General features: G+C 47.1%; 2 protein-coding genes across 5 annotated transcripts in view; both read left to right on the plus strand.

Annotated features, from left to right (window-relative positions):
- Positions 1-6667, plus strand: part of PKDREJ (polycystin family receptor for egg jelly) — a 7253-nt gene extending 586 nt beyond the window's left edge. The window contains exon 2 of the mRNA XM_046646575.1: positions 21-6667. Within this exon, the coding sequence (XP_046502531.1) occupies positions 21-6667 (6647 nt within the window). The remainder of the gene's footprint in view (positions 1-20) is intronic.
- Positions 6668-13555: 6888 nt separating this feature from the next.
- CDPF1 (cysteine rich DPF motif domain containing 1) overlaps positions 13556-14313 on the plus strand; it is a 7945-nt gene continuing 7187 nt past the window's right edge. The window contains exon 1 of one of the 4 annotated variants that reach the window (XM_046646854.1): positions 13556-13591. Coding sequence is in view for 3 of the 4 variants with exons in the window: in XM_046646852.1 (XP_046502808.1) it covers positions 13869-14150 (282 nt within the window). In the remaining variant the exon portion in view is untranslated. Of the gene's footprint in view, positions 13592-13747; positions 14151-14313 lie in introns of those variants that run through there. The other 3 variants (XM_046646852.1, XM_046646850.1, XM_046646849.1) reach the window with 3 other exon arrangements.

The following is a 14313-nucleotide window of genomic DNA, read 5'->3' on the forward strand; positions in this document are numbered from 1 at the left end:
GGCGGCCGCGCCGCCCTCCTTCAGGGGCGCCCCGGGCCTCGGGGGGCGCGGCGACCGCCTCCGCCTGCGGCCCCGCGTGGCCCCTGGGGGCGGCGTGGTCCTGAGCGGCGGCCGCAGCCTCTGCCTCCCTGGCGGCCCCACGCGGTGGCCGCGCCGGGCCTGCCTCCGCGTACACGTCCTGCTCCGAGCCGGCCGAGCTGCCCGCAGCGCCAGCGCGCCCACCCACGTGGACCTGTACCTGTCAGCCGCCGGGCGCCGGCTGGCCCTGCTGTGGGTCACCCCCCGGCTGCGCTCACCTGGGCGACTGCAGTGGACGTTCTATCTCTGGCCCGTGGAGCCCGGAGTGGCCGCCGCCGCCTCCTCCCACGTGTCGCCCCGTTCCGTTCTGCCTGGAGAGCCTCAGCCCTACCTGGGCTTCGTGGCCCAAACCAAATGTCCTACAGATGGGCCCACCCGTGTCGTTTTAAAAGCTGTCAACTCAAACAGTTCCCAAGACATGGAGTCTTCCGTGTCCTGCCAGATGTCACCACAGGTGCCCTGCGTTATCCAACAGGTAAAGATCATCAATACGGATGAGGAAGGGTCTCCCTTGAGATTGACCAGGAAGATGGAAGCCACCATCAATGTCACCGAGGCGTTTGACTGCCTGTTGGCCCTGTCCATTTCTCGGCGCTGGAGAGTCTACTCTGTGCCTTCTGTATATGATGAACCAGACTGGCCTCACCCTTTGGATGCACCACAACTCCCATTAGGGAGACCTCCAACAACGATACATATCCCCCAGAATTCGTTATCTTTGGGGGTATATGTGTTTAATTTCACATTGTCCATCAATGTATCGGATCCCATCAAGCGTACCTTACGAGGTTCAGATTCTATCTATGTTGCCATTGTTAAGAGTTTCCTGAAGGCGGTTATTCTTGGGAAGTCCAACATAACAGTTGATTTCACAGATGGGCTGGTTCTGAATGGAACAACGTCCTCTGATCCAGATGCAAACAACCCTTCAGAAGGCCTCCAGTTTTCTTGGTACTGTACCACCAATCCAAAAAACTACCATACAGATAGAATAACAGTGATGAGCAAGGACGTTTGTCTCCCAGAGCAGGCTGATCTGAAGTGGACATGGGCCTCTGGCCCTGTACTAACACTTCTGCCAGAAACCCTTAGAGGTGGCCATGTGTATTTTTTCAGAATGGTGGTCCAGAAGAATGACCGAACAGCATTTGCTGATAGAAGGGTACATGTGCTCCAAGGACCGACACCTATAGCAGACATTTCATGTATTGAAAATTGTGATACGGTTTTAGTTGTATCAGATAGATTTTCTTTGTTTCTAGACTGCACAAATTGTGCAAGAAACCGTGATTCCTATAAATGGTCAATTCTGTTGTCTTCAGGTGACGAGATGCCATTTGATTGGACGGGGCAAACGACGACAGGGAGAAATGGTGCTTATTTGTCTGTAAAAGCGTTTGCTTTTAAGCATTTCTCTGAAGCTAAGTTTTGGATTTCTCTATCTGTAGCAACTTGGAGTGGAGCAAACTTGTCGTTCAGGCATTCCTTTATTATTAACCACGTCCCTGAAATCGGAGAATGTGAAATTAACCCAGCTAAAGGAATTGCATTTTTTACTAAGTTTGTTGTCCAGTGCCGTAATTTTAAGGATAAGAACATGCCTCTTACATATAAAATAATAGTTTCTGATTTGCATGGTTTGGGTGAAATCAGTTCTTTAAAAGAGAACACCTTTGGGGCCATCCTGTATTTGGGAAATAGTCCCACATCACCTCCTTCCTTTCTTCCTGTTGGTGGGTTGACTGCTCGCCATGGCGTGAAGATACATGCTCAGGTATATGACTATCTAGGAGCTTTTTCTCAGGCGACTTCTTACGCCACTGTAGAGCCTCCTACTAATAAATACTCGTCAGAGGCTGTGCTGCATCAGTTACACAATGCCACCATGGGACCCAATTCATCACTGTCGATCTTGCTTCAAAAGCAGGATTTTTTAGCTGCAGGTTATTTAATGTATATAGCAGCTTCCATTTTGAATAGCATGAAAACCGAAGTAACTCTGCAAGCTGACAGAGCCAAACTCCAGGAACACCTCGTCAATCAGTCCTTCCTGCTTCCTGTAAGCACTTTGGAGGAAATTAGCCAGGTAGTCACAACTATAACGAAATTAACCCAGGGAGCCTCTGAATTCACTCGAGTTGCTCAGAAACTTGCCACGGTCAGGCTCTGGCAAGCAAGTCAAGCCCTACGACGGTATCAACAAAAAGATAAACACTTTCGCTCTGAACAAATAGAAATCTTGAGCACGGGAATATCAACAAGTTTTTCTAATATCCTAAAAGTGACTGCTCGTCACGAAGTTGCTGAAGATCCTTTCTATATAGTAGAATCTCTAGCAGAAACAGTATTGGCTGGTAAAGTGCCGGGGAACAAAAGCACTGTGATAAGGGGCTCCGGCTTTAACATGTATCTCGAGAAAACTGAAAAGTGGGATGTTAGCAAGGTCTTCAGCAATGAGAAAGACTGTCGAAATTGTTTCCATCCCACACTGAATGTGAGCAGCGTTCCTAGTTTGCCTGCAAATGCTCCAGTTTCCACAATGTTTTGTGAGTTTGAAGAGGACCCTTTTCCTTGGTTAAATTACCCCGCAAACGTTTTGACAGAGGTGGTTGGATTCAGAATGACAGGAGCTGCAGCTAACGGTGACGTGGTAGAGATCACACCTGATGTATTGGAAGTGTACCTCGTCAGAAAAAACTTGAGCTTTGCGGCCTTTAATCTCACAGTGGGACCCAGCAGTGACTCGTTGGTTGATGGGTGGCTGAAAAAGACAACAGGGGCATTTCGTTTTGAAGTGGACAGCGGAGCAGTGAAAGAGGTGTTGGTTCACATTGTGACAGAGGTGACTGTGTTGTTCACAGTGTTGGTGTATGCTGGCGGTCAGATCACCCCCACTGCTCTGGTCGCCGCCTTCCTCGTGCCCCATGACCTCCCTCCAATTGCCAACCAGAGTGACCTGTTTGACCCGGCCTGTATGGTGAAGGAGGCCCGCGTGGTTTGCCTTCCACCAGCCCTGCTGCAAGTCATAGCTCAGCGAAGCGGCTCATCTGAGTGTGCCATAACCATTCTTCTGCAGGCACCTCGTTTTGTCATGGAGCCCAGTGACAAGCTAGTGAGAATTTCTCTCTTCAGCGTAAACTGCTTGTACATGAATGGGATTCAGAGTGATTGGAGAGAAGATACCTGCGTTCTTGGAGAGAAGACCACCTGGCACAAAGTGCACTGTATCTGCAAGCACACAGGGAGGGCCAAGCGGCAGCTGGATGCAATAAAGCTAGCCAACGTTCACCTGCGCACCCACTATTTGACGGCCAAGGTGATTGTGGTCCCAAATCCTGTGGATCTACGGGTAGAGGTCATCAAGAACGTTGTCCACAACCCTGTGACCCTTTTGGTTGTCGTTTTCATTATGCTCGTATACATAGTCCTAGCTTTCTGGGCCTTGCACAGAGATGAAATGGACCCACTTCTTCGGGAACAGGTGATAGTTTTACCTGATAATGATCCTTATGATAATGTATGTTACGTAGTCACTCTTTTTACCGGAAGCCGTTGTGGGTCTGGGACCAGGGCCAATGTCTTTGTCCAACTGATGGGGACAGAGCGTACCAGTGATGTGCATTGTTTAACCCACCCGAATTTTACAACTCTCTACCGAGGAAGCATCAACCCTTTCCTCCTGACGACGAAAAGTGACTTGGGAGACATCCATTCCATTCGTGTGTGGCACAACAACGAGGGCAGAGACCCCAGTTGGTATTTAAGTAGAATCAAGGTGGAAAATCTGCTTAGCAGACAAATCTGGCTGTTCGTCTGCCGGGAATGGCTTTCTGTTGACACCTCTGTGGACAGAACCTTTCATGTTACGCACCCAGATGAGCCTCTAAGCAGAATGGACTTTTTCCTGATAGACACCGGTTATAAGCTGGGGATGAATCACCCATGGTTCTCTGTTTTTTCTGGTGTCATCCCTAAACCATTCACTAGGCTCCAGAGACTGTCTTGTTGTTCAGCAATGTTGCTGTCCTCCCTGATGTGTAACATTATGTTCTTTAATCTAAATAAACAAAAAACCAAGGCAGAAGGGGGGCAATATATCAGATCAATGATGATAGGAATGGAAAGTGTCTTAATTACCCTCCCTGTGCAAGTAATGATCACATTTCTGTTCACCTGTTCCCAGAAGAAACCTCAAGCGACTCTAGATGAGGTGGCTCCTCAGGAGCATCCCTTGATGTCAGAAGAAAGTGGGTACTGGGAAGAACGTTTGGAAAAGTGGCATGCTCACGAAAGTGCTGAGCCACACGCCCAGGAGGCTGAAAAGCTTCCATCTAGGAAAAAGACTAGACTTCCTAAGGCTTCTGTCAAGGCAACCTCTAAAAGAGGGCACCAGCGTAAGAAAGCAGGAAGCAAGGTCTCACATCTCCACAGAACCAATATAAATGCCAGTAATGCAAACGTGAACAACAGTCAAGATGTTCCTCCTGCAGAGCCCGCTTCCCAGGAGGATCCTACACCTGTCGAAAAGCCCAGGATTGTTCTGCCTTGGTGGTGTGTTTATATAGCCTGGTTCCTGATTTTTGCCACTTGTAGCATATCCTCATTCTTCATTATATTTTATGGACTGACTTATGGCTATGAAAAGTCAACAGAGTGGCTCTTTGCATCATTTTGTTCATTCTGTCAGTCAGTTTTTCTGGTGCAGCCATCTAAAATTATCCTCTTGTCAGGCTTCAGAACAGGTAAGCTTAAGTACTGTAAAAATCTTTCGTGGGTAAGCAAGTATCGTTACAGTGAGATCAAGCTGCACAACGTGAGCATGCAGCCCGATGAGAGGCGCAAGCTTCATCAGCGCATCACCCAAATCCGAGGCACGAGGATGTACCAACCCCTCACAGAGGACGAAATCAGAATATTCCAGAGAAAGAAGAGGCTCAAGAGAAGAGCTTTGCTCTTCCTGAGTTACATTCTAACTCATTTTATCTTCCTAGCCCTTCTATTGAGGCTTGTCGCCCTTCTACACCACACTGACAGCTTTTACTATAATCAGTTCATTCGTGACCAGTTCTCCGTGGACCTTGCTACGGTGACCAAGCTGGAAGACATCTATCGGTGGCTGAACAGTGTGCCGCCGCCTTTGTTCCACAATGACCTGAACCCCACGTTTCTTCCTGACAGCTCTTCTAAAATCCTCGGCCTTCCACTGATGAGGCAAGTGAGGGCAAAACCTGGTAAAAAAACTTGTCTGCCTGCCAAAAACTTTGTGCAAACCAGCATGGCAGGAGAAATTCATTGTCATCCCGAATATGGCACCGATCCAGAAGACACAGAAAACTATTCTAGCCTTTGGAATAAAGTTAAAAAGCGGGCTATCGACAAGAATGCCAAAGGGTTTACTTATAAGCCTCCAGAAAAGAAATGGGTGTATTTTTCCTATGGACTTTTACATACCTATGGATCAGGAGGATACGCATTCTATTTTTTTCCAGAACAGCAGCAGTTTAATTCCACATTGAGGCTCGAGGAACTCCAGAGAAGCAATTGGCTTGATGAGAAGACATGGGCTGTGATTCTGGAGCTGACAACTTTTAATCCAGACGTAAACCTGTTCTGTACCATTTCAGTCATATTTGAGGTTTCTCAGTTAGGAGTTGTAAACACAAGCATATCTGTGCACTCTTTCTCACTTGCTGTTTTCAACGGAAAAACCTCAGCAGAAATCTACCTGTATGTGGCCATCCTCATGTTTTTGGTAGCCTACATTGCCGATGAGGGCTACATCATTATGCAGGAAAGGGCTGCCTACGTGACAAGTGTGTATAATTTGCTCAACTTTGCTTTAAAATGCATATTTGCTGTGTTAATTGTGTTCTTCCTCAGGAAACACTTCTTAGCCAGTAGCATAACTCAGTTTTACTTGTCGAACACTGAGGATTTCATTCCCTTTCATGCAATTTCTCAAGTCGATCACATCATGAGGATAATTTTGGGTTTCCTGTTATTTCTGACAATTTTGAAGACCCTCAGGTATTCCAGAATCTTCTATGATGTGCGTCTGGCTCAGAGGGCCATCCAGACTGCCCTTCCTGGCATCTGCCACATGGCCTTAGTGGTGTCCGTGTATTTCTTTGTGTATGTGGCCTTCGGCTACCTGGTATTCGGTCAGCATGAATGGAACTACTGTAACTTCATTCATGCCACTCAGACAATATTCTCCTATTGTGTTTCAGCTTTTCAGAACACTGAATTTTCCCATAACAAGGTTCTCGGGGTCCTGTTCCTCTCGTCTTTTCTGCTGGTGATGATCTGCATATTGATCAACTTATTTCAGGCAGTGATCTTGTCTGCCTACAAGGAAATGAAGCAGCCCGTGTTTGAGGAACCATCAGATGAAGCGGAAGCAATGACCTATCTGTGTCACAGGCTAAGACATATGTTTAGCTTTCTGCCCTGCCAATCTGAGGCCAAAGATGAACCCGAGTTCTTCGTCGACATGCTGTATGGGCAGCCAGTGAAGACCGGCCGCCGGTATCTGGGGCTGAAGACCAGAAACATTAATGGGCAGAAAATGGTTTATCTTGTTGTGTGATCGATGACAGTTTCAAGAGCCACAGTCCAGTTTCCCCTGAATGCTCAGTTTGCGGGGTTAAGGAACGTTTAGTGGCTCGGCCGTGCTTTGTACCCATATCCTCCTCAGTGCACACCCACTACTTGGCCTCCACTCTCGGGAACATGAAAGGAGGGTGTTGGAGTGTAGTGCAGCATCTGGGGAAAGAGGAGGATGACCAGGTGTGAGTCCTGGGTTGATCTCCCATTAGATAAGAATCAGGCGTCTGGGGGTCCCGCAGTAGTTTAGAGGATTAGAGACGCAGCTGAAGAGACGCAGTCTGAAGCTTCCCGTCGACTCCTTAAGGCTCCTGCACGTTAAAGATGTAAAATTTGATAACATTTTCTGGCCGTGAGACATGAGTTTTGTTAAACAACAGAAAGGTGTGTGTGTGTGGGAATTCCCACCCAAAGACAGTAAATATTCTGTATATTGAAGATAGCAATGTATTCATCCAGGATCTGGGCTCTTGGTTATCTATGGCATGGTGGATGGTTTAGGAATAGTAAAGAAAATGCAGTTTATTGTTTAAGAGAAGTTTGGGCTAGCAGCTGTTATATTTTCACTCAGAAGCATGTTCATTTATGTAGATGCCACTTTACACTTTCTCAGAATTAAATGTGAGATTTCTCCTATAAGCCTTGAAGTGATTTCTGCACGTGGGGCATGTGCACAGATGGCTTCTGCCCCGCAAGTTGAGGGCCCGCAAAGGGGGACAGCCAAATCAGGCGGTGGCTGCTTTGTCCCCAGGTGTGTGTTACTCACACGGCTGCTGCCCCTGGAATCCTGAGCTGCAGGGGAGTGCACGCTGCACCCTGGCAGGCACAAGCGCACACACACACGCGCACACACACACACACATCATTTCCTCCTGAGGGGACGCCTGAGAACCCGGGGCGGGGAGAAGTCTTCTCCGCCAGAGGAGAGAATGGAGAGGCTCAGTGACTCTCCCAGGCCACCCACACGGGCAGTGTCAGAAGGTCGGATTTGGATTTTCTGACTCCCCTGGTGGGGAGGTCACGGCATCGCCTGGTCTATACTGGCCCACTGGTCCCACATGGAGCGCACGTTCACAGTTAGTGCCTCCCTTCACGGCCTGACTTCTGAAAAGGTTGAGAGAAAGAGTAAACGGGGGCCAAATGATTACTTTTTACTGATGGAGGCAGGTTTCAGTCTAGTCAGATGCACTCGCCCATCGAACCACAGCATGAAGAGTTTAAGCCTCAGTTGCTGGCAACGAAGGGCAAGCCTCCCCTTAGAGGCTTCAAAGGCTGATGGCAGGCGAGGCAGACTCATGTGCTCCGTGGGTGGGTGCGCACAGACATTCTTCCCAAATTTAGCAATCAGCTGAAGTCTCTGCCCCTCTCCTGGTGCCATGGGAGGCTCAGGTTATGATAGCTGGCCTCCCTTCCTGGGAAGAAAGCTCCGGAGGTGGGGAGAGGCCAGCAGCGCATCTCATGACCTGGAGCTGTGCAGCGGGAGAGTGAATTACAGGGTCATAAACACAGGGCCCAAGTGGGCAATCCCAGCCAGAGAAGCCTCAGTGGTCCAGGAAGGGGGCTCCTGGGACCAGCATGGAGGCAGTCTGAGTGAGGACCCGGGACGGCAGCTGCGTGTCCTGCGAAGGAGACAAGACTCTCAATTTCTGGTTACAATGAGAAGCCTAGGAGAGTCACAGGACATTTTCCACAGGTCTTGGGAGAGAAAAGAGTGCCAGGGGCCTTCTTCCAGTCTGATAGAGCAATGGCAAGTATTTATATAGTTTAGAAATACAGAGATGCCAATTACGACATTATCAGGAAAACAAAGTAAGGAAGCAAAGTGAAAATTCAGGTTTGTTTTGAAGGCCATTTGCACTCCACATGGCAACAATTTCCAGAGGAGTCTTTTAAGACTCCTTTGTTCTCAACACCATCCCACAAAGACTCACACACAGAACTGAAACTGCTGACCCAGGGCCATTTCCAGGCTTTCCAGTCCTTCCTTTCTGCTCAGTCTCTGATGGGGGTGCCAGTGAGCAACAAAACCAGGAAAAGAGTGGCTCGCTGGTGGGCTGGGGAGAGGACAGAGGAGGAGAAATAGAAAAGTGGAGAAAAGTGAAGGACTCAGCCCGTGATGAAGCCATGCGTGCATTTAAACTCAACCCTTAGAACAAATTGGGCTTTTAAAATTCTTCATTGTTTGTGTTTCTCTCTCCAACTGATGCTGTAACTCATATTACCATATATTATAAACATTTTCCCAGGGAGAAAAAAAAAGAAGACTCCTTTGTTCTCATCATATTTCCAGGATTACGGTAGGTATATTCCAGAACAAGTTGGCAACAGTTATGAATACCCTACCAAGTCTGTACTACACAGGAAAACAAGATGGACGTTCCTGGATTTGTTCTCAATTTAGCCCTTATTAACTCAGAGTAGTTGAACAAGTTATATCTGCAGAGAGATCTCTCCATCCACACGGGAGAGGAGACCTGTCCTTCATCTACCTCAAACTCTTTTGTTAATTATGAAGACTTGCATTTCTTTTTTCTTTTCTTTTCTTTTTTTTTTGAGGAAGATTAGCCCTGAGCTAACATCTGCTGCCAATCCTCCTCTTTTTTGCTGAGGAAGACTGGCCCTGAGCTCACATCCATGCCCATCTTCCTCTACTTTATATGTGGGACACCTACCACAGCATGGCTTGCCAAGCAGTGCCATGTCCGCACCCGGGATCCGAACCGACGAACTCCCGGAAGCTGAAGTGGAAGGTGCGCACTCAACCGCTGTGCCACGAGGCTGGCCTGAAGACTTACATTTCTAAGGCCTGCTTCTGTATGTATATTATACCATTAAAAGTTTACCTAAAAACTATACAACATTAAAGGTATTTTGTCCGTTGACAACAAATACAGGTCTCTAAATGCAGCCTCCCTCCACCACTCCACGGAGGGCCACACTTTCCCATAAGCCAGAAGAAACCCCCAGCATCACATGGACGACTTCCTCTGGGTGCCATATATACTGCTGTGCTTTGTGAAAATTCATCTTGCTGTACACTTGGGAAGTAGGTACTTTTCTGTATGTATGTTATACTTTTAAGAGTTTACTTAAAAAACTAAGGCCTGCTTCTGGAATTTCGTTAGTGCTGAAAGCAAAATGCAAGCCTTTAGACTTAATTTTACTGGCAGAAATGGAGAAAGAGATGACTAGGGCTGCAGTTAACAGTGAAACAGGGTGCATAAGGAATTAATCTTCCACGGTACTCCTTTTCTGTTTTTAGCAATACTTTGCTTTAGATTCTAATTTACATTCAATTCCTTATTTTCCAATTTTCAGATTTCCTTTCTCAGTCTGTACCTAAATACACAATGTACAATACTTTAGTATTGTGATTTTTAAAAAGCTTATAAGCTATTCTCTTAAGACCACATTTATACAACATTTTATCTGTATTGCCACAATACATAGGTAATCATTTTCCCCAGCAAGCCCACTCTAACATTGTGGGGGTCCAGGGCAGGATGCCAAAATCCAAATGTCTAGATATTTAAAGGTTATAAAACAAGGTTACCAACCATCACATAAAATGTTATATCTACCTACCTTGACAAATACACCTTGATAAGGACAACATAAAAAATTATATGTAAAGCTATGGCTTTCATATGGCTGAAAATTGGCAAAATATCAAAGATAACTGAACTATTATTGTGCACTTCTGGAGGTTCTGTCCATGGGCCACTGATGCTTGAATAAGTAAGAAGACATACATAATCCATAATTTATTATGTATGTATGTATACCACAAAATTTATTTTTCTTGCCTTTGTTTCAGAAAAAAAATCATTGTGTTGATAATAATAAAATTTTCATATAATTGTGTTATATTGACAATTGTGCCAAGTTAGATAAACTTTCCTGAGTCATTATAGTTTGTAGACAGTTTTTAATTATTTCAGTTGGGAGAAACTTCACTCTGCTGAGGGAGCAGCAGCTGGAATTGTCAATAAAATTCTTAAAGCTTTAGATTTAGGATTGATCCATGAATAGTGACATCAGGTTTAAAGACGGTAAGGAGGGTGAATCTGAAAAATTAGCACCATTGCAGAAAATATTACAAAATATTTCCATTTCATTATATAAATGAAATAATTAGTTCACTATTCTCACCATATCTTAATATCTTACAACATATCTAGATCCATACAGTAGTTCTTAAGTTTTTCTCCTTTCACATTTTTCAGTACTAAGATATAATAAAGAAAACTGAAAACTACAGTAGGCTGCCCACTTGGTTCAACTCTCTCTTCAGTAGCGACTATACCTTGACCCACAGTGGCCAGAAAATAGTCTCCAGAGACATTATTTTCAGGATTATTTGTACGTGAATCTTCTCCTTCAGAGTCCAGCAAATGTTTCTGTTTCCTAGTTCTAATTTCCCTACATTGTATTTGAATGCCACCTTAGTGTTTTCTAAAAAGTACTTTATTTTTTAGAACAGTTTCAGGTTCACAGCAAAATTGAGGGGACGATTCAGAGATTTCTCCTATACCCTCTGCCCCAACACATGCATACCCTTCCCCATTATCAACATCCTCACCAGGATGGGACATTTGTTACACTTGATGAACCTATGTTGACACATCATTATCACCCAGAGTCCATAGTTACATTAGCGTTCACTCTGGGCGTTGTACATACTATGAGTTTAGATAAATGTATTGACACGTATTTACCACTATAGTGTCACACAGAATATTTTCACTGCCCTAAAAATCCTCTGTGCTCTGCCTATTCATCCCCCACCCCAACCACTGGCAACAACTGACCTTTTTAGTGTCTCCATTGTTCTACCTTTTCCAGAATGTTCTATAGTTGGCATCATACAATATGTAGCATATTCAGATTGGCTTCTTTCACTTGTTAATATACATGTAAATTTCTTCCATGTCTTTTCATGGCTTGATAGCTCCTTTCTTTTTAGTGCTGAGTAAAATTCCATTGTCTGGATGTACCACAGTTTATTTATCCATTCGCCTACTGAAGGACATCTTGGTTGCTTCCAAGTTTTGGCAAATATGAATAAAGCCGCTATAAATATCTGCGTATAGGTTTTTGTATGGACATAAGTTTTCAACATCTTTAGGTGAATACTCAGGAGCATGATTGCTGGATCATATGATAAGAGTATGTTTAGTTTTGTAAGAAACTGCCAAACTGTCTTCTAAAGTGGCTGCACCATTTTACGTTCTTACCAATAATGACTGAGAGTTCCTATTGTTCCACATGCTCACCAGCATTTGGTGTCATCAGTATTTGGATTCTGGCCATTCAAATAGGTATGTCATGATATCTCACTTCACTTTGCATTTCCCTGATGACATAGAATGTGGAACATCTTTTCATATGCTTATTTGCCATCTGTATATCTTCTTCGGTGAGGTCTCTGTTCAGGTCCTCGGCCCATTTTTTAATCAGCTCTTATTGTTGAGTTTTAAGAGAGTTCTTTGTATTGTATATTTTGGACAACAGTCCTTTATCATATATGTCTTTTGGCTAATATCTTCTCCCATCCTGTAGCTTGTCTTTTCATTCTCTTGATTTGTGCTTATTTCACATGCGGTTTCTTTTGGGAACCACTTTTTTCCCTAAAACATTGAGATATTTTTAATCCTTTTGGATTTTTTGGTAAGCTTTTTCTTACAGTAACAACTGTAGACAGCTCAAACTCAAAATTAACTTTATTTTCTGCCAAAGACCATTATTTTCTCTTTGGATATGATTTCACTTAACTCTTTGAGTGCATCTCCTAACTTGTCTAAACTGTCTAATGGCTTTCACAGCATTCATGGGATTACCGTCATGTATTGAGAGTGGTTATAAATTAGATTTGAAATGCTTCGTCAAGATGGTCCATCTTTGGGCAGATCTAGAAAAAAACCCAACAGTGTATCATCTTTGAACTGATCCAAAGAATGTCACTGCTGTAAGCACAGTTTGTCATGTTTTCTAGTAACGAAATCAAACTGCTTGCTAATTCCTGGTGCCCAGGGCAGGGGCCCCTCTTGCCTAGGTCCAAGAATTTTGTTCCCAGCGTTACTAAATAGTTTGTATAATCCTTAGTTCTTAATTCCCCGTGGGAAAAAGTCCCAGATCTCAGGCCTGCTGGCTTCAGAATCCTGCCCCTAACTCCACAGAATGATGCCTCGCTACACAGGCACAGAGGGGTCAGGTGTGGGGCTGGGGTAAGGTAGGACAGTCACTGCAGATTTAGGGGCTGGGGGCAGGGGAGCTTGGGGGCCAGGGGGACCTTTGAAAGTGTGGTTGGTGCCCCGCAGCGAGGCTCAGAAGGTTGAAGGATGGTGGGGCCCAGATCACGACGGGCATCGCAGGCCACTTTAGGGCTTTCAAAGAGCACAGGGACATGTCCCGAGCGCACAGGTTTATAACGGTCACAGGAAACGACAGGGCTCGTTTTGAACCCATCTCGATTGTTGCCTTAACTGACACAGTCACCCCCGCCTGCGGCCTAGGCCCGGGGGGCTCCCGTCCGATGGGGGTACAGGTAGCTGGCGAGATCACACCAGGGCATCTCAGCCGAGGCGCGAGGTGAGCAGACCATGCCGGGGCGCCGCCGGGTTATCTGCGGGCCACGCGCCCGGGGGCTTCCACTCTGCGGATCCCGGTGGAAAATCCAGGAAGAAGCGGAGCGCCTCGGGGCGGCGAACACCGCGCAGAGCAGGCCCAAGTCTTCCCCGTCCTGCTCCCACCCCCATAGCTCACTGGCCCGGCGCACGAGACGGGGTCGAAAGTCAGCCACGAAGCCCTGCCCTATCCCGCGCATGCGCCCTCAGTTGGGCGCGTTCGGGGCGGGGCCGCGCATGCGCCGTGGCCGGGGCCGCGCGGGGCGGCGGAGGCGGCGGAGGTGAGTGTGCGGCCTGGTGTCCAAGCGGCGCGTGCGCGGTGATGCCCGCCCTGGTCTCCACATGCCTCCTGCTCGAGCGGCCGCGGTCGGCGCCTCAGTGGAGGGCTGCGGGGGCCTGCGGCTTTGGGACGGGACGGAGGATGCGGGAAAAGCCACCATGGTGGATGGCGGCGCTGGGGACACTGGGGGCTGCGGAGCTCCGGGGTGTTTCCTACGTGCGGGGCGGCCCCGGAAACGTTGGGAAGAGTCGGGGGGCGGGGGCTAGGGATAAGGAGGAATGCCTCCCGGGCCCGTCAGTCATGTGACACGGCCGAGGAGGAAAGTCAGTGCACTGGTTAGGTTACTAGGAATGCCCCCAAGTGAGACGCGAAGAGAGGAAGGGACAGACGCAACCCGCAGCCAAGCGTCCGAGAACCGTGGGACGGTGTCGCACGGCCTCCTGCTCTTGCAGTTGGAGTCTCAGGAGACAGAGAATAAGGCAGCAGAAATATTTGACGTGATAATGATGCGGGGTCAGCGAGGCAAAGAGTCAAAAGAAAGATTTCTTTGGACTCTCAAGGTCTGGTTGTAGTGCTCCTTTATTCAGAGACTAGCGTGGGGACGGGACCCACGGGCAGTGAAGGGCTGCAGGCATGGGGACAGGACCCACGGGCAGTGAAGGGCTGCAGGCGTGGCGACGGGACCCACGGGCAGTGAAGGGCTGCAGGCGTGGGGACGGGACC

This window comes from Equus quagga, chromosome 19, assembly GCF_021613505.1.
Source record: "Equus quagga isolate Etosha38 chromosome 19, UCLA_HA_Equagga_1.0, whole genome shotgun sequence".
Taxonomy (NCBI): Eukaryota; Metazoa; Chordata; class Mammalia; order Perissodactyla; family Equidae; genus Equus; species Equus quagga.